The sequence below is a fragment of the Polypterus senegalus genome, chromosome 13 (assembly GCF_016835505.1).
Source record: "Polypterus senegalus isolate Bchr_013 chromosome 13, ASM1683550v1, whole genome shotgun sequence".
NCBI lineage: Eukaryota > Metazoa > Chordata > Cladistia > Polypteriformes > Polypteridae > Polypterus > Polypterus senegalus.
In genome coordinates, this window is record NC_053166.1 from 161,053,013 (window position 1) to 161,076,578 (window position 23,566).

General features: G+C 42.8%; 1 protein-coding gene across 5 annotated transcripts in view; it reads left to right on the forward strand.

The window, feature by feature from the left end:
* Nucleotides 1-23,566, forward strand: part of tmc5 (transmembrane channel like 5) — a 117,495-nt gene that overhangs the window by 59,533 nt on the left and 34,396 nt on the right. For all 5 annotated transcript variants that reach the window (XM_039775783.1, XM_039775784.1, XM_039775787.1 and 2 more), the window contains exons 11-15: nucleotides 4,716-4,871; nucleotides 10,969-11,135; nucleotides 15,259-15,337; nucleotides 20,497-20,594; nucleotides 22,885-22,980. In XM_039775783.1, coding sequence (XP_039631717.1) covers nucleotides 4,716-4,871; nucleotides 10,969-11,135; nucleotides 15,259-15,337; nucleotides 20,497-20,594; nucleotides 22,885-22,980 — 596 coding nt within the window. The remainder of the gene's footprint in view (nucleotides 1-4,715; nucleotides 4,872-10,968; nucleotides 11,136-15,258; nucleotides 15,338-20,496; nucleotides 20,595-22,884; nucleotides 22,981-23,566) is intronic.

A 23,566-nucleotide genomic window follows, 5' to 3' on the forward strand; every position in this document is an offset into this window, starting at 1 on the left:
GCCAGAGGAGACCAGTCAGTCCATTTGTTGCTCGTTTGTTTGACTAATAGCTCGGCTCTCCCAGCATCTCATGCAGATCCTTCTTAACAGTGTTGTGCAAGTTCACGCCTCACAAGGACTCACTCAGAGTTCAATTCACACATTAAAATGAAAACATTCACCTTCATAGTTCACCATTTCAGTTTTGAACTCGTTCAAGTTCAGTTCATTGTGTATTTTTTAAGGAGCGAGAATAAATGACCCGTGAGTTTAGTTTTTTCAATTTGCATGCCTTATATTCGGCTATTACAGTGTTCTTGAATAAAATACAATAATTATAAAGACTTTTTTAAATTTAAATTCACTTTATTGAGTTATACCCAGCAACAAACACGTATAACCATCCTTCTATATAAAAGCAGTCGGGATTGTCCTTCCGTCCCGTGAGTGCTACGCAGGCGCCAAGTTTCACACACGCCCCGCCCATTTTGCAATGCACGACGGGATTTGTAGTTTCGTTTTTCCAGGTAAAAGATGATTTTCTACTCCAGACTGTGCGATATCTTCTTCTTCTTTCTTACTATATAAATGCGGTCGGGATTGTCCTTCCGTCCCGTGAGTGGAGAGCGTAGCAGTATTTCGCTTATCACAGACTTAACTACTTGCGGTACGAAGCGACGTGATGGGAGCAGAGTTCTGGTGCTCCCATCGTTCCCTTGCTTTTGTGTGCGATGCGCTGAAAAAACAGACAAAATGATGTCTCTGGAAATAATTAACGTTGATGGAGTACAAATGCCTCACCGCGTAGTAAATATCAGGGGGGTTCAAAAGGGCGACCTCAATATAGTTTCATCACAAAAATAACAGAAACTACGAGTATTAAAGTAAAACCGCTCAAATGCAATATAACCAAATTAATGAGTTTGTATAAAATATCAAATTGATCTACATAGTGAATTGCCTTAAGAAGTGGTCAACTTAAAAGTCGGTCGCCTTAAAAGGCGGGTCAGCCTAGTATATGCTAATATCCTCCCGGTCAAAAAAGAAACGCAAGCATACATATAAATTACCACTCTGTTTCCAACCGTGTGACATGAATGGTGACCAGCGTGTTGGTGAACTAACCGATTATGCTGCCACTAAAATTTGCGTCACATATTGCATGTCCAACGGGGAAAAATATAAAGTGGCCTTGTGAAGTACAACGTTTTCCTAAAAGCGGAAGCGGAGCCTTACCGCTTGCTCGTTTCAACGGGGCAGCAGGCAGACACGGACGGCGCCTATTTGATTTGACGTTATTTCTTCCGAATGCAAATAAATGGCAAAAAAAATAGTACGAAATAATTCTTTGTATTATGAAAGAAAATCTTGAGACAAGACAAGACTATTACCAAGAGATCAGATCAAGTCCCGCCCTCCTCTCCACCATTTCCAGTTCACGGCCGACACCTGCGGTCCTCTCACCTCTCATTCGCGTAAATGCTTTAGTCAGTCACAGCTCCTGCGTTCTCGGCTCTTATAATTTTTAACGTTTTCCTCACTTTAACTCTTTCAGGGCTAATTATGTTTTCATTTTTCTCCCGGGTCTGAATATTGTTCCCCAAAACTAACTAACATTAAACATTAGCTTTCTAAGATCATCTGTAACACGGCTTACATACTTACTACATACCTGTTTGTCTAACCATTTATATTCTGAAAGGCACTTCCCAGAAAGAAAAACAGCTTCCTGCCTTTCGTTTTTGATTTCCAGATCACTTGCGTCAAAATCGGAGTTTGATAAGTCCGTCTGACATAGCAATAATATGCATAAAGCAAAAAAAAAATTAATAATGCCCAAAGAATATTTTGCTTTGCACAATCGCTTTGCTTTTTTATTCGACATCAATGCCATTCTAGATGTTGTTCACTCTACGCTCCTCAACACACACACACACACACACACACAGGGATTCGATGTCAAGTCAATGAGTCTAACAGTCCTCCTAGCAAAGGTGGTCTACCGTAACGTGATGGCGAGTTTTGTCGACGTCTACAGCTGATTATTGCCCTGCTGTTGACAAAAGTTGACATTAGCCCTAAAAGAGTTAAGTTCCCAATAAAAGAAGATGTATCATGTCCAAATCTTATTTTAGACTTTATCCCAAAGGGTTAGCAACAGAAAAAATGAGTACAAGGTGAATCCTAGCACCGAGTCAAATGAATTAACGGGAAAATCGTTGATTGGTTACACAGCTAATCGGTTAAATGCGTATCAATAGACTCTGCTGAAATAGTTGGTGGTGATGGTGCGGAAGATGAAAACATCAACTTACAATATCACGAAGAATATCTACAACCGTTAACGCCGTCTGGTCTTCCACTGGCCGAATTACTGTAGAAAGAAGAACGTATCGTGATGTAATTGTGTAATTTATGTCTGAGTGATGGGCTATGCAATGGGACACGATTAGTTGTGTGCCAAATCGGTCAAGCAATTCTGACATGTAAAATTTTAACAGGCATCAAGAAAGGTCCATCTAACATTAAACACCAAAGGAGATCTTGATACGCCATTCGTATTAAAACGTTTACAGTTTCCCGTTAGAAGAGCTTTTGCAAAGACAATTAACAAAACACAGGGACAAACATTCGAAAAAGTCAGTTTACTTAATAGAGAGAAAGAAATGAATTTCACTCACGGCCGGTTATACGTTGCGTTGTCACAATGAAAGTCCAAATCAAAATTCAATGCGATATTGACGAAAAGTTAATTTTAAAAAATTGCTTTTACTGAAGTTTTACAGTAAAAGTGTAAGTTTAAAAAGTATTTGTGTGTTAATTTCAAAGTCAAACAGAACGAAAACGTATAACGCAACGAATGCACAATATGAAATATAATTTTCTTTCAATTTATTACGTTTTACTGTTTTTTAATAAGGTTAATTACTCGTTGTAATGTAAAATAGTTATGCATATGTAACAATTTCTATGAAAATAACAATCTGTTGAAATTGTACATCCGCTTCCCGATACGCGAGCGGCAGAGCCTTGAAGTGACTAGCGCAGTGTTTCCCAAACTCGGTCCTGGGGACCCCCTGTGGCTGCAGGTTTTTGTTCCAACCAGCTTCTGTTTTTAATTGAACTCCTCGGCTAATTAAGGGAACAGATATTTCCCAAGTTCTGTGTTTAGGGAACAATATAGAAATTAGAAAAGTAAGTTTGCTAAAAAGAAAAAAATTTAAATGTACCAAACAGTTATAAAGGAATAATGTATTTTTTTTCTTTTTAACAGTATTTTCATCTTGATTTTCATTCTACTTTTCAAGGTGTTTAATTGTTTAATTAATCCATTATCTACTAATTAGTGGGTCTGACTCTAAAGTACTTGCTGCAGCCTTTGATTATTCAGTGTGTCTGTTCTGCTCGTTTTAAATTGTCATTATTAAGATACAACAATGGGGAAAAACTGCACACAGAAAGGGCAAAATATAATGAAATCAACAAAACAGAGTTAAGCATTTAAATCTATAGCAAAAGCAGAAATATTTATAAATGTCTTATAAATGTAAAAATCATGCTGCTCTGCTTTTCTGAATGTCGAATAAAAGACAAATAATACCAGCTAATTAAATGAGATCAGTGTTATCAGGTGTTGTCACTGATTAGGAATCAGTTGGAACAAAAACCTGCAGCCACAGGGGGTCCCAAGGACCGAGTTTGGGAAACACTGGACTAGCGTGTATAGCGCCCGCCCGGGGATTGGCGAGTGAAGAAGAAGAAGAAGAAGAAGAAGAAGAAGAAGAAGAAGAAGAATGCCTTTTATTGTCACTACACACATGTACAATGAGAGTAAAAGCAGCTCCTTCAGTGCAGACATGCTGTATACGTAGAACACAACAAGTACATAAACAAGTCAACAAATGGTGCAAAAAGTTGCAAAAAAAAGTTCTGCGACGCTATATACATATGGAAAGAGTAATAACTATTGAGTGAAGCGAGTAGGGGCGGAGCCCCAGTATTTCTAAAAATCCACTATCTGCGCTTAACCCAATAGCGTATTCAGATTCGGCTCCACCCCTACATGACAGGGTGAGGCACAATTAAAAAGTCAGGCGCTACCTCAGTGCCAAAGCCATAGTATTAAGTCCAGCTCCTAGCAGTTCCCCAGCTGCATCATTAGGTGGTCTTGTTCCCGATGGCTCCACATTAAAAAACAGCAGCAAGATAAAGAAACGACACTTGAGCCAGGGGGTAAACCCTGACTGAACCCTGGACAGCCTGGCCCACTTTAGTTTTACCAGCAGGATTTATTTCGTTCCTAAGCTGAGATGAAGCTACCACACCATGTTTTTCTCTCACTTCTCCTTCTCATTGTTTCTCTCTCCTTCAAGCTGATTTTGTAATTAATTTTATTTCAACAGTCACTTACATTTTAAGGGATAAACCTAAAATGATTGTGAATATCAAGCAACACATCAAAGAACCTCAGGGCACCAAACAAACGTAGAGGAGCTGGGACTGATTTAATGAACTTAATTTGCCAACATCACACAAAGGGACAACTTCCATCAGCTACGCCAGCTTTCCCCGGCTTGCCACGTATGAAACTCTGCCCTGGGCTCCTGTCCCATCTTCTGCATGAAGTCACCTTGTGCCAGTCCTAAGAAGCCTCTGTCACTACATGTCCTTGAGGTCTCGTATTTCTTCTGATGGATGCATTTTGTGTTTTTGCTTTTCGCTTCTTCTGCCTCCAGGAGTTACTCTCTGAACACCTGCAGCAGAAACTCTGCATGACCTTCGACGAGCGGATGAAGCGCTTTGGGCGCCACCTGCTGGCCTGGTTTGTCTCTAGCGGGTTGGCCATTGGTTGCGGTGCTGCTGTCTACTTCCTGTGCCTTTACAACGTCAACGTAAGTGACACCGTGAAGCTGTTATGGTCCACACGTGGTCCAAACATTTTTTTTTTCTGAGTTGTCTGTCCATTTTTACTACAGTTTTTAAATCATAGAGAACTGAAATAGTTTTGTTCATTTTGTTATTGTTATATTTTACTGCAATACCATTTTGTTTTTGTCGTGATTAAGAAGCACACAAGAACAGCAAGATGCGATTCGTATAAAGTGACGACAACAACACATCCGTTTGTCTGTCCAGGATTTTAAATCACCTGTAGCACACAAACAACTTGAACCATCCAGCCATCCATCCATCATCCAACCCACTATATCCTCTCTACAGGGTCACAGGGGTCTGCTGGAGCCAGTCCCAGCCAACACAGGGCGCAAGGCAGGAAACAAACCCCGGGCAGGGCGCCAGCCCACTGCAGGGCACACATACACACACCAAGCGGACAATTTAGGATCGCCAATGCACCTCACCTGCATGTCTTTGGACTGTTGGAGGAAACCCACGCAGACACGGGGAGAACATTCAAACTCCACACAGGCAGGGAGGACCCAGGAAATGAACCCAGATGGGTCTCTGTACTGCAAGGCAGCAGCGCTACCACTGTACCACCGTGCCACCCCATTTAAACTATTGACCTGAAAATGGTACTCATATACTATGTGACGTCTCCTGTCCGCTTTCGGGGTGATGATTGACCTCCAAGGTTATTCTCTTTTTATTTTTATTTTATTTTATTGTAGAATCAACTCTCAGAAGTTGTGGCGCATGCATAAATAAGGGCGCCGTTCTCATTCCCTACCACCTTTGCTGTCACTTCCCCTACCTCTTCATATGTTAAATCATTCTTGAGGCAGATTGAAGACTTAAGTGCCAGTTTAAGTGAAAAATTAAAGAAAAACTGAACTAACGAATTGCAACGCAAACACTGACTTAATCAGTTTTAACGCGAAAAGATGCCAACGAAAGAAGAGAAGAAGCGGACCACTAGGGTGGAAAAGAGAAGAGCTGATCGGAAAGCAGCAAGCACATCAACCTCTGAGCAAACGAACGATAAACGTACAGAGAAAGAAAGAGGAGGAAAACTAGGAGTCAAGTGTATTCACTGCACGTTATCGTGCACTACGCCATTACTGGTATACTATAATGTCGCTACGAGAAAACCACGTTACAATATTGGGTTTTTAGCAGTTTTTTAAAGTGCTCCACTGTATTAGCCTGGTGAATTCCTGTCGGTCAGCTGTTTCAGATTTTAGGAGCCTAACAGCAGAAGGCCGCCCGAACCACATCTTTTAGGTTTAGCTCTTGGAATTCTAAGCAGACCCTCATTTGAAGACCTAAGGTTACGATTTGGAGTGGAAGGTGACAGCCATTCTGAGATGTAAGATGAAGCAGATGATTGAAGGCTTTGTAAACCATCAGCAGGATTTTAAAGTCCATTCTAAATGACACGGGCAACCAGTGTAACGACGCTAAGACTGGTGTGATCTGCTCCGATTATCTTTTCCTAGTGAATATTCTGGCAGCTCCATTCTGCACTGATGTCTTATTTTGGGTGGTCCTGAGAGGAGTGCGTCACAGTAATCGAGTCGCCTAAAAACAAAAGTGTGAACTAATTTTTGAGCATCTTGCAAAGTTATAAGGGATCTAACCTTTGCTATATTTCTTAACTGAAAAATGCTCTCCTGGTAATCTGATTAATATGCGATTTAAAATTGAGGTCCGAGTCAGTAATTCCCCCTAAATTCTTTACCTCCGTCTTGACCTTTAAGCCTAATGCATCAAGTTTATTTCTAATACCCTCATTATATCCATTTTTGCCAATTACTAAGATTTCTGTTTTCTCCTTATTTAGTTTGAGAAAATGACTGCTCATCCACTCAGAAACACAAGTAAGACATTGGGGTCAGTGAACCAAGAGAGTCGGGGTCATCAGGCGCTGTTGATAAATACAGAGAGCTGTGGTGGCTCACGTTAGGCCTCGAGATAATCTGACCTCATGGAGGCTGAAAAGAGCAGCAGACCCAGGAGAGATGATCCTTGTGGACCACCACGTAGAATATATGGGGTCTTCGAAGTATAATTACCACAACTAATGAAGAATGTTCTACCTGTTCGACTCAAACCAATTTCAGATCCTGCCAGAGAGGCCCACCCACAGACTAAGGCGATTTCTAACAATATTGTGATCAATGGTATCAAATGCGGCACTCAGGCCTAAGAGGATGAGTTCAGATAAACGGCCTTTGTCCGCATTAACACCCACAAGTCATTTACTACTTTAACAAGTGCACTTTCTGTACTGTGATTTGCTCCAAAACCCGACTGAAACATATCAAGAATAGCAGGTTTATTCAGATGACGGCCCTTTCTAGGATTTTACTTAAGAAAGGCAGGTTAGAAACGGGCCTAAAATTGTCAAAAGCAGAGGAGTCGAGATTATTTTTCTTGAGCAGGGGTTTAACAACAGCAGTCTTAAGACAGTCTGGGAAGACCCCGAATCTAACGACAACTTTACTAGGCCAAGCACACTATCAATTCAATCAATTAATCAATACTTCTTTGAAAAAGCTCATTGGTATTGGGCCAAGGACGCAGGTGGAGAGATTATTCTACATAGATCGGGTAAATCTGTCCTGGCGAAAGAATTTAATTCACTTAAAATGGAATGCCGAAATTTAATAGGATCAGCTATAGGGGAGGGGGGATGTACTTTATTATTTGTAATACAGTAATCCCTCGCTATATCGCGCTTTGACTTTCGCAGTTTCACTTTATCGCGGATTTTAAATGTAAGCACATCTAAATATACAGTATGTCACAGATTTTTCGCTGGTTCGCGGATTTCTGCAGACAGTGGGTCTTATAATTTATGCTACACGCTTCCTCAGTTTGTTTGCCCTGTTGATTTCATACAAGGGACGCTATTGGCGGATGGCTTAGAAGCTACCCAATCAGAGCATGTATTACATATTAACTAAAACTCCTCAATGCTATAAGATATGCATCCCGCGCGGAGCTTCATTGTTTGCTTGTCTCTGCCTCTCTCTCACCCTCTCTGACATTCTTTGCGCCTGACGGAGGGGCTGTGAGCAGAGGTGCTGTTTGCTTAAAAGATACCGACGCTCCTCTAAAAAAAATGCTGCTTTATTGCGGTGCTCGGCATATTTAAAAGCACAAAAGCACACGTATTGATTTTTTGATTGTTGCTTTAATCTCGCGCTCTCTCTGACGTTCTCTGCGCCTGACAGAGGAGATGTGAGCAGAGGGGCTGTGAGCAGAGGGGCTGTTTGCTTAAAAGATACTGACGCTCCTGCCGTGGCAAACTTAAAAGCACACGTATTGATTTTTTGATTGTTTGCTTTTCTTTGCGAGCGCTCTCTCTGAAATTCTCTGCTCCTGAAGAGAAGATGATCTATTTGCATTCTTTTAATTGTGAGAAAGAACTGTCATCTCTGTCTTGTCATGGAGCACAGTTTAAACTTTTGACTAAAGGGTGTTATTTCATGTCTAGAGGGCTCTAATAATGTTAACAGTGTGGGAGAGTTTATAAGGGCTTAAAATATCTAAAAATAACTACACAAACATATGGTTTCTACTTCGCAGATTTTCGTCTATCGCGGGGGGTTCTGGAACGCAACCCCCGCGATCGAGAAGGGATTACTGTATCATTCATTTTGTGTTTAAAAAATACAGCAAAAGCCTCACAAGTTTCACTGGAAGGTTTTGGAGGCATTCCATTGAGTGACCAGGGTTTAGCAGAAGATCAATAGTGGAGAATAAAACTCTGGGATTACCAGCATTGTTGTTTATAATTTTGAAGAAGTAGCACAGCCTCTCCAGACGGACTGTGTTGTCGTATTCTGTTATTGTAGCCCTCAATATTTCCTAGTGAACTATTAGTTTAGTTTTTCTCCATTTACGCTCCGCTCTCCGCCAAGTTCTCTTTAGATCAGACACTCTTTGGGTCTTCCACAGTATAACAGTGATGGAGGATTTTCAGGGGCGACCAGGTCAGCAGCAGCTCTCACTTTAGCATTCAAATTGTTCACCTCACTAAAAGAGGACGTAACAGCAGCCTGAGTGACCCCTGGAAAGTCCGGCTTGAACCATCACCTGGCCAAGTGGCATTTTGGCTTCAAAGTCTTCAAAAATGAGGGATTGCCCCAAAAAATAATCAAAATGCTGCACAAAGGAGAGGATAACCATCCGCCCCTGGTTTGTAAAGAGTGCAGCAAGAAAGAATCTTTATAAAAAGGAATGAAAATACCGCAAAAAGAAGGCAAAAAGGATTTTCCAGAAAGGCAATCCTTAAGTGAACAAGTCCCAAAATGCCAATCCATGTGTAATCCAGTAAATATTAGCAAAGAGTTAACAAAACCAATAAATCCACAAAAAATAAAGAGCTTAATAATCACAGGAAAAACAAACCACCTTCGCCAAAGCACATTTAAATGAACCGCAAGGGACTGCAATTTCTAGTCTGCCTTTATCAGCTGCTCTCCCTTGACGGTGAGGTGCAGAAGTGATAGAAAGTGCAAATTAGGGAAATCTGAGGTGCCAGCCATGCCATACCGTTTAATATCTTGTCACCACAAATGACACACTCCTCAGCATATTTGTCCAGAGTTTTTCAGGCTACAAAAGGCAACTAAGTAAAGTATTTGGCTTCAAGCCACAAGCTGGGAGACAGAAGTTCTATCTGACAGGTTGCTGTTGCCAAAATGATGCCTCCTCCTGGGAAGCCGGGGCTTTTATGGAAGGGGTGGAGTCAGGTACCCTCGACTGGGCGGTTTATGGGCACTTAGGGGAAAGAAGGAGATGACAATGTTAGCGACGGCGTCCTCTCTCGTCCCGGCGGGTTATTACATACCTCGACAGAGCCCATATGGAGATCCTTTGATGCCCATGTGTGACACGTGCATTGAATTAAAATGCACTGCACTCTTGCGTTGCCTTTTAAACTGACAATAAAATTGTGTGTTGTAGTGAAAAGCAATGGATGGTTTGGTTGATGTGTCTTTGATGATGACACAATCAAACTGTGCCAAAATCAAATGTTCCTCCTACACATGTACTGCATTTCAATATAATGAACCCTGTGAAAGATGGGGTGCGTCTCTGAGCCCCAAATCCCGGAGACAGCTGGCACATACAGTCATAAGGTCAAATGTAATCATTTTTATTTTGTTCAGATACCTTACACAGCACTGTATATACAGGGACGGTGTCACTGTCATCTTTCTTATCTTCCTCCCAGCTCCTCTTCCTCCACACAAGTGTTGTCCACTGCCTGCCGTTTTCCGACTCCCCAAGGTGAGGCATTGGGCCCCTTTAAAAGCCAAACCCTGGAATTACTTTCATTGTTTGGGTAAAATCCAGAGGTGGAGGTACTTCTGGGTCAGGCCAAAGTGTCATAAAGTGGGGACAGTCAATCCTGGTTGGTCCCCTTGGTGTGGCATCCACGACACCAAGCATGGCTGTCCCATGAGACTACAATTACCAGCCTGCCCCACGTGGCCTGGAAAATGAGAGCAGCGACACATGGATGCTGCCCCCTAGCGTGCCGGGGGAGTATATACACTACTGAACAGGCTAACTGCCCTGATCCTTCCATCATTCTGGCCTCCCTTCTAGGTAAGGGCTCAATTCCCAATTGCATTTCATTTTAATTCCATACATAAATGTGCCCACATAACAACTGGCTCATCCAGCTTCCCTGCCAGGTAAAACATTTTACAATTAGAAATTGTTAGACATTGATAAAGAAAATGGTTAACCTATACAGTATGCTTAGATATCACTCTCCATTACACCTACATTTTATCTCTGACTACAGCTTGGATGTGACTTTTGGTGGTCAAACGCAAAAAAGATTCAAACAGAAACAAGATCTACAGCGGAGGCAAAGGAATACAGTTTTCTTGGACTGAAATGTGCACTTTAATGCCACTGCTCACTCATCAGCTGATGCAGCAGACGTCAAGAGCTGCCAGCCTTTACCCCTCCCTGATTGGCTGTCATTGTCACCGGTCCTGCACACTTTGTAGTGTGACGATCAATGAAAACTGACGCTCCTGTTCATCTTCCTTCATTTCACAGTCTTCTCCGTGGAACAACAGAAGTGATCTGACCAAAGAGGCCTCCACGCTGCTCCTGCCAATCGTCGTGTCCCTCATCAATCTCATTGTACCCCTGCTGTACAGCCTGCTAAGGAACATCGAGTTCTTCACCTTCCCACGGCACGAGCTCTACACGCTCATTCTGAGGTGGGTCCCGCTCTGCTTTGCCTTTGTCTCTCTTGTGCCCGGTCACTTTCATCTGGTATAATGCTGCAGAATGCCAGTCCAGAGCACTTTAAAACACTCCAGAGTACGGAGTGTAAGTGACCTGACTGTTTGTAATCCTCACACTGACCAGGTCCTACTTTTATATTTGTGTCCAAAGCTGTCCTGTCAATCACACTATACAGTGGTGTGAAAAACTATTTGCCCCCTTCCTGATTTCTTATTCTTTTGCATGTTTGTCACACAAAATGTTTCTGATCATCAAACACATTTAACCATTAGTCAAATATAACACAAGTAAACACAAAATGCAGTTTTTAAAATGATGGTTTTTATTATTTAGGGAGAACAAAAATCCAAACCTACATGGCCCTGTGTGAAAAAGTAATTGCCCCCTTGTTAAAAATCACCTACCTGTGGTGTATCACACCTGAGTTCAATTTCCTGATTACTGCCACACCTGTTTCAATCAAGAAATCACTTCAATAGGAGCTGCCTGACACAGAGAAGTCGACCAAAAGCACCTCAAAAGCTAGACATCATGCCAAGATCCAAAGAAATTCAGGAACAAATGAGAACAGAAGTCATTGAGATCTATCAGTCTGGTAAAGGTTATAAAGCCATTTCTAAAGCTTTGGGACTCCAGTGAACCACAGTGAGAGCCATTATCCACAAATGGCAAAAACATGGAACAGTGGTGAACCTTCCCAGGAGTGGCCGGCCGACCAAAATGACCCCAAGAGCGCAGAGACGACTCATCCGAGAGGTCACAAAGACCCCAGGACAACGTCTAAAGAACTGCAGGCCTCACTTGCCTCAATTAAGGTCAGTGTTCACGACTCCACCATAAGAAAGAGACTGGGCAAAACGGCCTGCATGGCAGATTTCCAAGACGCAAACCACTGTTAAGCAAAAGAACATTAGGGCTCGTCTCAATTTTGCTAAGAAACATCTCAATGATTGCCAAGACTTTTGGGAAAATACCTTGTGGACTGATGAGACAAAAGTTGAACTTTTGGAAGGCAAATGTCCGTTACATCTGGCGTAAAAGGAACACAGCATTTCAGAAAAAGAACATCATACCAACAGTAAAATCTGGTGGTGGTAGTGTGATGGTCTGGGGTTGTTTTGCTGCTTCAGGACCTGGAAGGCTTGCTGTGATAGATGGAACCATGAATTCTACTGTCTACCAAAAAATCCTGAAGGAGAATGTCCGGCCATCTGTTCGTCAACTCAAGCTGAAGCGATCTTGGGTGCTGCAACAGGACAATGACCCAAAACACACCAGCAAATCCACCTCTGAATGGCTGAAGAAAAACAAAATGAAGACTTTGGAGTGGCCTAGTCAAAGTCCTGACCTGAATCCAATTGAGATGCTATGGCATGACCTTAAAAAGGCGCTTCATGCTAGAAAACCCTCAAATAAAGCTGAATTACAACAATTCTGCAAAGATGAGTGGGCCAAAATTCCTCCAGAGCCTGTAAAAGACTCATTGCAAGTTATCGCAAACGCTTGATTGCAGTTATTGCTGCTAAGGGTGGCCCAACCAGTTATTAGGTTCAGGGGGCAATTACTTTTTCACACAGGGCCATGTAGGTTTGGATTTTTTTTCTCCCTAAATAATAAAAACCATCATTTAAAAACTGCATTTTGTGTTTACTTGTGTTATATTTGACTAATGGTTAAATGTGTTTGATGATCAGAAACATTTTGTGTGACAAACATGCAAAAGAATAAGAAATCAGGAAGGGGGCAAATAGTTTTTCACACCACTGTATATCATCAACACTACATCACATTCATTTTACCTTTCTATTTTATCTAATATACATAACCCTGGCACAGGGGACGCACAAACCAGAGTGTTTCTTCGTGCCGGTCCCATGCCCAGATAGATGGGGAGGGTTACATCAGGAAGGGCAGCCGGTGTAAAAGCTTACCAAATCAATATGCAGACAACAATACAAAGTTTCATACCGGATCAGTCAAGCCCCGGGTCAACAACGACCGCCACCAGTACTGTTAGTACTTCTTCTAACAATCTGGAGTTTTTAACCAGTTTGTTTAATGGAATCTTGGAAAGTGAGAGGATGATGGGAACTGGAGAAGAAGTGGACTGGTGGGCCGATATTTAAGAATAAGTGGGGTGTGCAGGACTACAGTAACTATAGGGGGATAAAATTGATGAACCACAGCATGAAGTTATGCGAAAGAGTAGTGGAAGTTCAGTTAAGAAATGAGGTGATGATTAGTGAGCAGCAGGATGGTTTCATGCCAGGAAAGAGCACCAGAGATGAGATGTTTGCTCTGAGGGTGTTGATGGAGAAGTTTAGAGAAGGTCAGAAGGAGTTGCATTGTGTCTTTGTAGACCTGGAAAAGGCATCTGACAAGGTGACTGAGAGGAGTTGTGGTATTGTATGAGGAAGTCGGGAGTGGCAGAGAAGTACGTGAGAGTGGTACAGGATATGTACGAGAGAAGTGTGACTGTGGTGAGGTCTGTGGTAGGAGTGACAGAGGTAGCATTACATCAGGGATCGGCTCTGAGCTCTTTCTTATTGTCAATGGTGATGGACAGGCTGACAGACGAGATTAGACAGGAGTCCCCGTGGACTGTGATGTTTGCTGATGACATTGTGATCTGCAGGTTGAGGAGACCCTGGAGAGGTGGAGATATGAGAGGAGAGGAATGAAGGTCAGTAGGACCACCAGGACAGAACACATGTTTGTGAATGAGAGGGAGGTCAGTGGAGTGGTGAGGGAGCTGGTGAAGGTGGAGGAGTTGAAATACTTGGGATCAACAGTACAGAGTAATGGGGAGTGTGGAAGAGAAGTGAAGAAGAGAGTGCAGGCAGGGTGGAGTGGGTGGAGAAGAGTGTCAGGCGTGATTTGTGACAGACGGGTATCAGCGAGAGTGACAGGGAAGGTCTACAGGATGGTAGTGAGACCAGCTATGTTATATGGGCTGGTGACGGTGGCACAGGGGACAGAGCTGGAGGTGACAGAGTTAAAGGTGTGCAGATTTGCATTGGGTGTGATGAGGATGGACAGGATTAGAAATGAGGACATTAGAGGGTCAGAGAGGCGAGATGATGTTGGTTTGGACCTGTGCAGAGGAGAGATGCTGATTATATTGGGAGAAGGGTGTGAAAGAGCAAGATGACGAGGAACGGAAGATATGGAACAAGATTATCCGCTGTGGCGACCCGTAATGGGAGCAGCCGAAAGAAGAAGTAGATTTTATCTAATATACAAAGTTGAATGGGGTGGCATGGTGGCTCAATGGTCACGTTGCTGCCTCGCAGTAAGAACATCTGGGTTTGCGTCTCGGGTTCTCCCTTCTTTCTCGTTTCCTCCAACTGTCCAAAGACATGCAGGTTAGGTGGACTGCCAGTGCCCTACTGACCTGCGTGTGTGCTTGCTTGGCGATTGACTGGCGCCCTGTCCCAGGTTTGTTCCTGCCTTGCGCCCTGTGTTTTCTGGGATTGGCTTCAGCCCCCCACCCACAACCCTGGTCTGGAATAAGCAGGTTAGGAAAATGAAGTGACGTGACAAAGTTGAATGTGTGTCTCTGTGTTGGTCTGGTATAGAAATCCACACCCTTGAGCCTGTCTAGACCTGTGTTGTCCCGAACATTTTCCTCTTAGGAAGTTTTATTTAATAACCCAACCTGTACTTTATTAGTGACGTACCCCTAAGAGGCATTGTTGGGACTTGGCCCCCTTTATTAGTGAAATTTGAGTTTGGGCGCCACAGTTGTTTAGTAGTCCCTTCCATCTTTTCCGGTGGCAAACATTTGAAATAGGAGACTGCCATTTAGGTGTTTTAAGTGTCGAGACGCCTTCCTCGCCTCTTGTCCGCTTTTATAGCCGCTGTCTTTGAAGGCGACTGCTACGCCGTTTCTCCTCCTCGTCCGTCTCTCGCTCGACTAACTAGAGCTGCGCTGCCAAAGCTGACCAATCAGATTGCTCAGAAGGAGTGACTGGACACACAGACCTTAGTGTTTTATTGTACAGTAAATATCTTAGATTCTTCCTGACTTGCTGTCTATTTTTCTGTCTGAAACATAACTCAATTTTGCAATCTTTTATTTTTGTTTCTGCCTAGAAATGTCCTGCTGAAGATGTCAATCATAGGGGTGCTTTGTTACTATTGGCTGGACAAAGTGGTGAACTCTGGAATACCAGTGAGTACTGTAGTGTGTGTGTGTGTGTGTGTGTGCGCTCTTCACTTTAGTTAAATTCACTTTATCCATCACATCCACTCTGAAGCCCAGCACATTGACACAATTACGAGTGCTGTGTAATAAACCGAGAACACAACAATACTTGCATCAAAAACAAAACTCCGTTTTGGACACGACACACGCGATCTAAGCTATTCACCCAGACGTATTCACACGCCTGCTTTTTGAATTAGTAAATTGTACCAAAGGGGCGTAACTTCTGTTAGCCCCACATTACAACCATCCTGGACCAGCTGGCCACCTAATCCCACCGTCAGGACTCACCAGTGCACCTCAGGGCTCGAGGAGTGACGAGAACACAAGAGGAAGACCACCAAGGTCTGAAATGGGGGTTATGGGTCTGTCATCTCCAATCACACGTCCGCTTCTAGGCCCCAATCCAGGACTGAGAGGAATAACTTGTTTAAAATGGCAGTGTCACCAAGTGTCACCCCAGGACATGTTGAAGACAAGTAATCTATGTGTGTTTGTTCCTGTTAGAGCTTCTTTTGGGCTATTTTGTAAATACATTTACAGACCTTTCTGTCATTTTAGGGTATAAAGTGTAGGTTGATGGGTGCAAATTTCAATTTCAAATAAAATCTGCAGCACAATAAAGGGTGCAGACAGTGAAGCCCCTGTAATCTGTGACAGAGCGGTGCCCACTTGGCTTTACCTGACTGCTAATTTAGGGGAGGCTCAAATTTGGACACTTTTTAATGTTTTTTTTTTGTCTTTATAAGGGGTTTGTTATAAGATAAATCAATTTAAAATACATTTTGTGATATTTCTATTTTTTTTTTTTGAATTCACCTTTTCTCATGGAGGCTGCTTCTTTAATTGTAACCCTAGTAGTGACTTTTGTCGTGTCATTGTCTAACCTTCTTAGTCCAGAGCAGGGTCGTGTTAGGGCCTACGCCACATAGCAGAGGGGAGCATGACAGGAACAAGACACCAATCCATCACCGGGTTAATTAGTGAATCACAGCTTAAATAGCCAGAGCATCCATTAAAGGGGATACAGAATCGTCGTGAACATGAAAACCCTAAACGCGCTAGGTAAACAAACCCTAAACTAAATTAGATGCTTACTCCATTCCAATAAAAATATTGTAACTCCATTTTTGTCATCTCTAAGTTGACACTGTAAGGTTAAAGCTGTGGAATAATAACTTACTTTAATCTTTTGACTTTTGTCGAAATTCAGGGGTAGCGGACAGGAATCAGCTATAAACTGCGACTAAACTCACTGTTCTATTTTAGTTTGACTCTCTTTGCTAGAAGGAAAGTTAGCTTCAGTGATCTGACCTCGATTCCCTGCGAGTGCATGAGTAGCAAAGAGATCTGGCGAGAGACCAAAGCGAATGGGCAAAGCAAAATTCTCTGTGGATGGCGTTTTGTGTACTATCGTTAAATCAGACTTCTCAGACTCCGTGATCTGGAGTTGGAGATCGAAAACGAAAGTGAAGTACCAGCATCAGCTGATCGTGGTGCTGAACACGTCTGTGTAGCTGATGCGCTTACAGCAACGTTCGCCTGGGAGGACCACCACTTCCGATGACACGAGGTACAAACCGCATTGTGTCGCACTGTGACTGCCACCTCTGGCCCCACGCAACTGCCAGAAACCGTGAACAGACACCGATATCAACTACAGCATGCACAGCAAGAGACGTTTTATGTTGATTTACTGTATATATGAAACAATTTCAGGAAACTGAGATCTTTGGAAAAAATATTCAGCCCTCAAAGAGTTAATTAGGTAGGCGTCCAATTACAAGATGGAGTTGCTTGAGACAACAAACCTGCAGCCTACAGGAGTCCTGAACTTGAAAGCCTCTGCCTGACCCAACATGGTGGTCTTGTTTTACATGCCTTGTACTGAAGAGAAGAGATGATCGGTTCTTGACTTCAGTAGCAGAAACAACAACATTTGGTTTTATTTCTATAGCATGTTTTCATACAAATGATGTATCTTAAAGTGCTTTAAAAAGATGAAGAAAGAAAAAAGAAAAAATATAAATATATAATTAGACAATGCTAATTAGTCTATACCAATAAAAGGCACAGCCCTCACTCAGTCACTGACTCGTCACTAATTCTCCAACTTCCTGTGTAGGTAGAAGGCTGAAATTTGGCAGCTCATTCCTTACAGCTTACTTACAAAAGTTAAGCAGGTTTCATTTCGCAATTCTACACGTAACGGTCATAACGGTCGATAACGTCCGCCATGTTGAACTTTCTTATTTATGGCCCCATCTTCTCGAAATTTGGTAGGCGGCTTCCCTGCGCTAACCGAAACCAATGTACGTACTTATTTCGGTGGTATGATGCCACTGTCGGCCGCCATATTGAACTTTCCAACAGTCTTTGTTACTTATGGGCCCATCTTCAAAAAATTTGGTACGCGGGTTCCCAACGCTAACTGAATCCTACTTACGTACATATATACGTCCATAGCCTGCAGCTCGGTCACCGTGTGAGGTGGCATTGGGTCCCCCATCTCAACATCTCCCACGTTGTTGGCTGCCTGCCTATATAAGACTGTCCGTCGCTCCGGTCTCTACATTCCCTTCCTTGCTTCGCCACGGGATTCACGTCTCCCTGCTGATAACTGCAGCCTTTTTATTTAATCCACGGCTTCTCTGCTGTTTTATTGTTCATTTATTACTATTATAGTTATTGTGTAGGTATTTTAGACTTACTTTACATTGTTCAGGTACCCATTTCCTTTATCATTCCCACAGTACCCCCATTAACATGTCTATCGAGGTGATCACCATCGATCAAAGAACTGTCACTTACCGAGTGGTTTCCATGCCCAGAGATGGCACCTGCCTTTTCCATTCTCTGTGTTACATATTGCACGGCCATATCAGGCTCACTCTTGATATCCATTGTGTCTTATGTATTGAATGACTGGACAGGTTCAAGGTGTGGACTGATGACGTACAGGAGATAATTAGACTACACAGGAGCACTAGAAGAGTGAAATGCTTAAGGCCTTCACTTATGGATCTGCATGTGAGTTGATGGCTGCCGCTGAATTGTTTGGTTGTCACTTTCAAGTGTACCGAAATGGCCAAATATTTTACACCTTTGGACAACCGCCAATGCCTCTTAAACATCTTAGATTGACAGGTGACGATTTGAGTAGTGGACACTTTGATGTTTATGAATGTTTAAACTCTCCAAAGCTGGATGTGAAGTTATCGATGAAACCGGTTGTGTGCTTACAACGCTTGACAGATGCCGAATGTCTCTTCAACACAACAAGTCCTACAAATACTGTCGTCATTGAAACAAACCATGAAACTCAAACCGATTACGACAGCAGCAATCCAAGCTGTGAGATTTGAGACAAGATTACTGTTCACATGGCCGACTGTACGTTACATGCTCAAGAGTGAGCTCAGCGCACAGCTTGGTCATATTACAACCGGAGGGCCGAACTCACAATGTGGTATACAAAGAGATCCTTATCAAATAATTATTGGTATATTGTACCTCAGTTTAAAAAGGTTTACCTTTCTTCTTAATAAAAATTTTAATGCAGTACTTTGCCGTTGCGAAGCGCGGGTGTTTTGCTAGTAAAGAATAAAGTAAGGTCCGATGGCCAGGAGGACAGAAAAAAACTGTCTGGTAAAATAAAACAAAATCTGCAGGAGTTCCAAGGCCATGAGACCACCCAGCCCCCCTAACATCAATGATCTCAATCAGTCCTCATGGTTTTCAGGCTCCATGTGGAAGAATTCGATGATGATGATGGTCATGTGGACCTCTGGCCTTCAATCTATCAACGTAGGGACTGCACGGTGCCCTGATCGGGTGGTGGGGGCACAGATCACCACCACAGAAAACCAGACAAAGAACAGCAGAGGGAGTTTGGGTTAGTACGGATTGTGACGCCACAATAAAGATTATCATTCAATGCATATACAAGAATATCAGGGTTACACTAAAATGAAGCGATGAGAAAGCCATGTTATAATAACGGGTTTTAAGCTGTTTCTTTTATTGTATATATCATATATATATTAGCCTGGCGAATTTCTATTGGTCAGCTATTCAAGATTTTAGGTGCATAACAGCAGAAGGCCACCTCACCACTTCTTTTAAGTTTAGCTCTTGGTAAGGATAAGCAGACCCTCATTTGAAGATCTAAGGTTACGATTTGGAGTGTAAAGAATGTTTATTTCTAATACCCTCATTATATCCATTTTTGCCAATCACTAAGATTTCTAATTTCTCCTTATTTAGTTGGAGAAAATGACTGCTCATCCATTCAGAAAGACAAGAAAGACACTGGGGGTCATTGAGACAAGAGAGTCGGGGTCATCAGGCGCTGTTGATAAAAATAGATGTGTGTTGTCAGCAGAGCTGTGGTAGGTCACGTTAAGTAAGCCTTGAGATAACCTGACTTCATGGAGATCGCAAAGAGCAGCTGACCCAGGAGACAGACATCCTTGTGGACCACCATACAGAATATCAGGGGTCTTTGAAGTTTAATTACCACAACTAACAAAGAATTTTCTACCTGTCAAATAAGACTCAAACCAATTTCAGACACTTCCAGAGAGGTCCACCAACTGACTAAGGCGATTTCTAAAATCTTGTGATCGATGGTGGTAGTAGTAGTATCTAATCATTAACGGAGTGGCACGCAGGTACTTACAACTCCGGGGACCAGGGATCAATTCCCATTTGTTTCCCAATTTCAGTGATTTTCTGACATTCTTCTCACATTTTTGTGTGTGTTTTTTCCGGTTACAATCCAGAGACATGCATGTTTGTCTGGCACCTCCATATTATTAATTTACCGAATTAGTGAATACGGGTCTATCCCTGGGTAAAGTTTTTGATGGGCTGTCATAAAATGAAGGCTGGCCCCTACCTCTCTGATTACACAACAGTTGGATGAGCGATGCCCGAGTATGGAGTTGGCGTGTTCTTCCCATTCTCCTAATCCATGCACATACTGGCAGGCCGATTCTTAGAGTTGTGTTTCTACTTTACGTGTGTTGCTCCTGAAAATGATCAAATAAAGAGACAAATGCGTTAGAAACGTGACATATGAGCTGTTGTCTTAATGACTCACTGATGTTCAATTCTCTTTGCAGTGCTGGGAGACGTTTGTTGGCGGAGATATCTATAGACTTGTTGTCATCGATTTCTTTTTCTGCCTGTTTGCTTGCTTCTTCGGAGAGTTTCTGCATAAGTAAGTCTAACCATCTACTGGGAGATACCAAAATGTCATCTCTTGTTTTGTTATTTCGTTATCACAAACTCACATTAGTATAAACAGACAATGAATCTGCCTCGCAGGTGAAGATGGCGAATACTCTCTTCTGCTATTAGAAGCATTCAAAAGCTGCATTTTCCTTTATTGTGCTTGGAAAGTTAAGCACCTTGATCTCCATCCGGTGTTCAGTGCCATAAATGGACCCGGTCAATTAGCCCCTCCATTACTCCCCAGTTCTTTTGTATTTATCAATTCATTGTGTATTGTGCCAGTCGTTCTTCTGCTTTCCATTCTTACACATTCAGCCTATGATGCCCACGTAGCAGTCGCACATACAAAGCTGGCTATGATTGGAATTTGTGTTACGTTCTATCAAATTTACACTTCCTTGGAAAAAATGTACAGTGATCCCTCCTCGGTCGCGGGGTTTGCGTTCCAAAACCCTCCGCGAAAGGTAAAAATCCACGAAGTAGAAACCATAGGTTCATTTGGTTATTTTGATATATTTTAAGCCCTTATAAACTCTCCCACACTCTTATAAATATTCCCCGCACAGTTATACAGCATAAACCCTTTGTATTCTCTTAGATATTAGGTAAGATTTGTTGAAATTATGTATTGTCACACACGTGCGCATGGGAGGCAGCTGAAGGGCTTGAGTGAAGGCAGTTCGGAGGCATGCCGGGGTGTGGCAGAGGGCACTGACTCTTTATCTCCTTTGCCTGTAGACCATTCCCGGGGGATTTCACCTGGCTCTCCTGACATCACTTCCGGGACTGAGCCAATGGAAGTCGGCCACACCAGCTCCAGTCCCTCTGATGTCACGTCCGGCTATGAACCAATGGTGGAAGACCACGTGCCGGATCCATATGACCTCACTTCCTGTCTCCCCCTTTAAAACCTGCCCCTTTTCCTTTGTTTCCTCAGTCTTGTTTTGGACTCAGTTGAATGCACTTCAGTGCTGATTATTTGTTCAAACGACTTTTGCAGCCAGGATACCACATTATACGGGTGGCTGCCCCAAACCTTTATCTGTCCATGTCTCGTTCTTGTGACAGTATGTAAACACACTGTTTATATACAGTAAAACCTAAATATTATTTTAAAGACATCGAGCGTCTCCGATATCACATATGTTACAGCCATTACGATAGACAGGCCACCAGCAATAAATACGTACAATGCAAGAAAAATTGTGTATAGTAAATGTGTGTACAGTGACACTAAACATACGTACATGTAATATAAGTACTGTAAGTAGAAAATTAATTCTGGTTACTCACCAACAATGACTCACACGACGACTTGTCCGATAACGAGGAGTTTAGTTTTACTGCACCACAAAGGAGAGCGTTACAGCCCTTAAAGGAGTCTCTTCAGGTGATTGTGTAGCACCGCCGTTGTTCTTCTTCAATCCAAATCCCTAAAGCAGATTCCATCCAGACTACCGCCTTATTATGTCCACTTACAACTCATTTTGCGCCCCACTGCGGCCGTAGATCTTATATTCCTTTCCTACTTTTTAAATAAAAAGAATCGTGGACTCATTGATGCCACAATGGCATCCTACAGCGGTGTAGCTGTTCTCTTCCTTCAACATATCAAAAACTTGTACCTTTTCGGCAATCGTTAACATCTTCCATTGGCGCTTGGGCACAGACCCTGAAGCAGGAGCAGGAGCAGATCATTTTGGAGTCATAATGAAGGGCTTGACTAGGCACAAAGATAAACACAAAAGAGCACAAAAGTGAACTCTTTACACAGCGAAACACGTTGATGCTGAATGAGCGAGACGAGACTTCCTGGTTAACGCAGCGGAATCGAATTCACCGCTCCATCGCTGAGCCAATCAGCACACAGGAACCTTAACTGCATGCTCTGATTGGATAACTTCTCAGCCATCCGCCAATAGCGTCCCTTGTATGAAATCAACTCGGCAAACCAACTGAGGAAGCATGTACAGGAAGTAAAAAGACCAATTGTCCGCAGAAACCCGCAAAGCAGCGAAAAATATTTAGATATGCTTACATATAAAATCCGCGATAGAGTGAAGCCGCGAAAGTCAAAGCGCGATATAGCGAGGGATTACTGTACTCTGAATTTTTGGCCACTCCCAAAAATGGTTTAACCGGGCCAGGTGTGATGGTGGTGGTTGTCCTCATGATGCTGACTTCTTCATGTTCTCTCATTTTTTAAACCTGTCTTAGCTAAACTCATTTTTGTCATCTCTCACAGTTCCTCTTCTTTTCTTGATCTCCATCCTTAGAGTCATTGGAACGAGGTGCTTCCCAAGACTAGGAGTTCCTGAGTTTGATATCGCCCGCAACGTTCTGGACCTGATTTATGCACAGACGCTGGCCTGGTAATTGATTTTGACCTGTTATGGCTTACTTACTGGACGCTGGGCTAGTCATGAATTGAGGCCGTGTTCACATCAAGATATTCTAATCTTTTCAAAACGTTTCATGATTGGGCCCACAGCGTGAAAGCAGCTATTCTGACAATAGAGATTCATGAGTTTATTGTCCGTAGTTCACCCTAACCCTTGTTGTTTCCATATGGGCATTCATTACTCGCCATTTGCCTGGTGATGAGTGGGACTCAGTGCTGAATATGAATAATCTCAGCTGCCCAAGCCGGCCATAAGTCCAAAGGAAGTTGGTGACGGCAAGTGACTCATGACAGGTGTTGAAGTGTCAGCTATGTGAGTTGTACTGTATGGTCCTAGGATGTGCTGATGTATGGTGGGCTTTGTGAAGGTCTCTCCCTCCTGTGATGTTCTTGGATTGGGTCTCCCCGATCCTTCAATTGGCTCCTTCTTCGAGATATTGTCTCTGACTTCATCCCAAACTGTGCCAGGATACACGAGAACTCTGTCAGACTCGGGTGTTCCTAAAACTCTCAGGAGTCGCCATTATGCGCTCACCCAGTGACTAACATGATGGCCA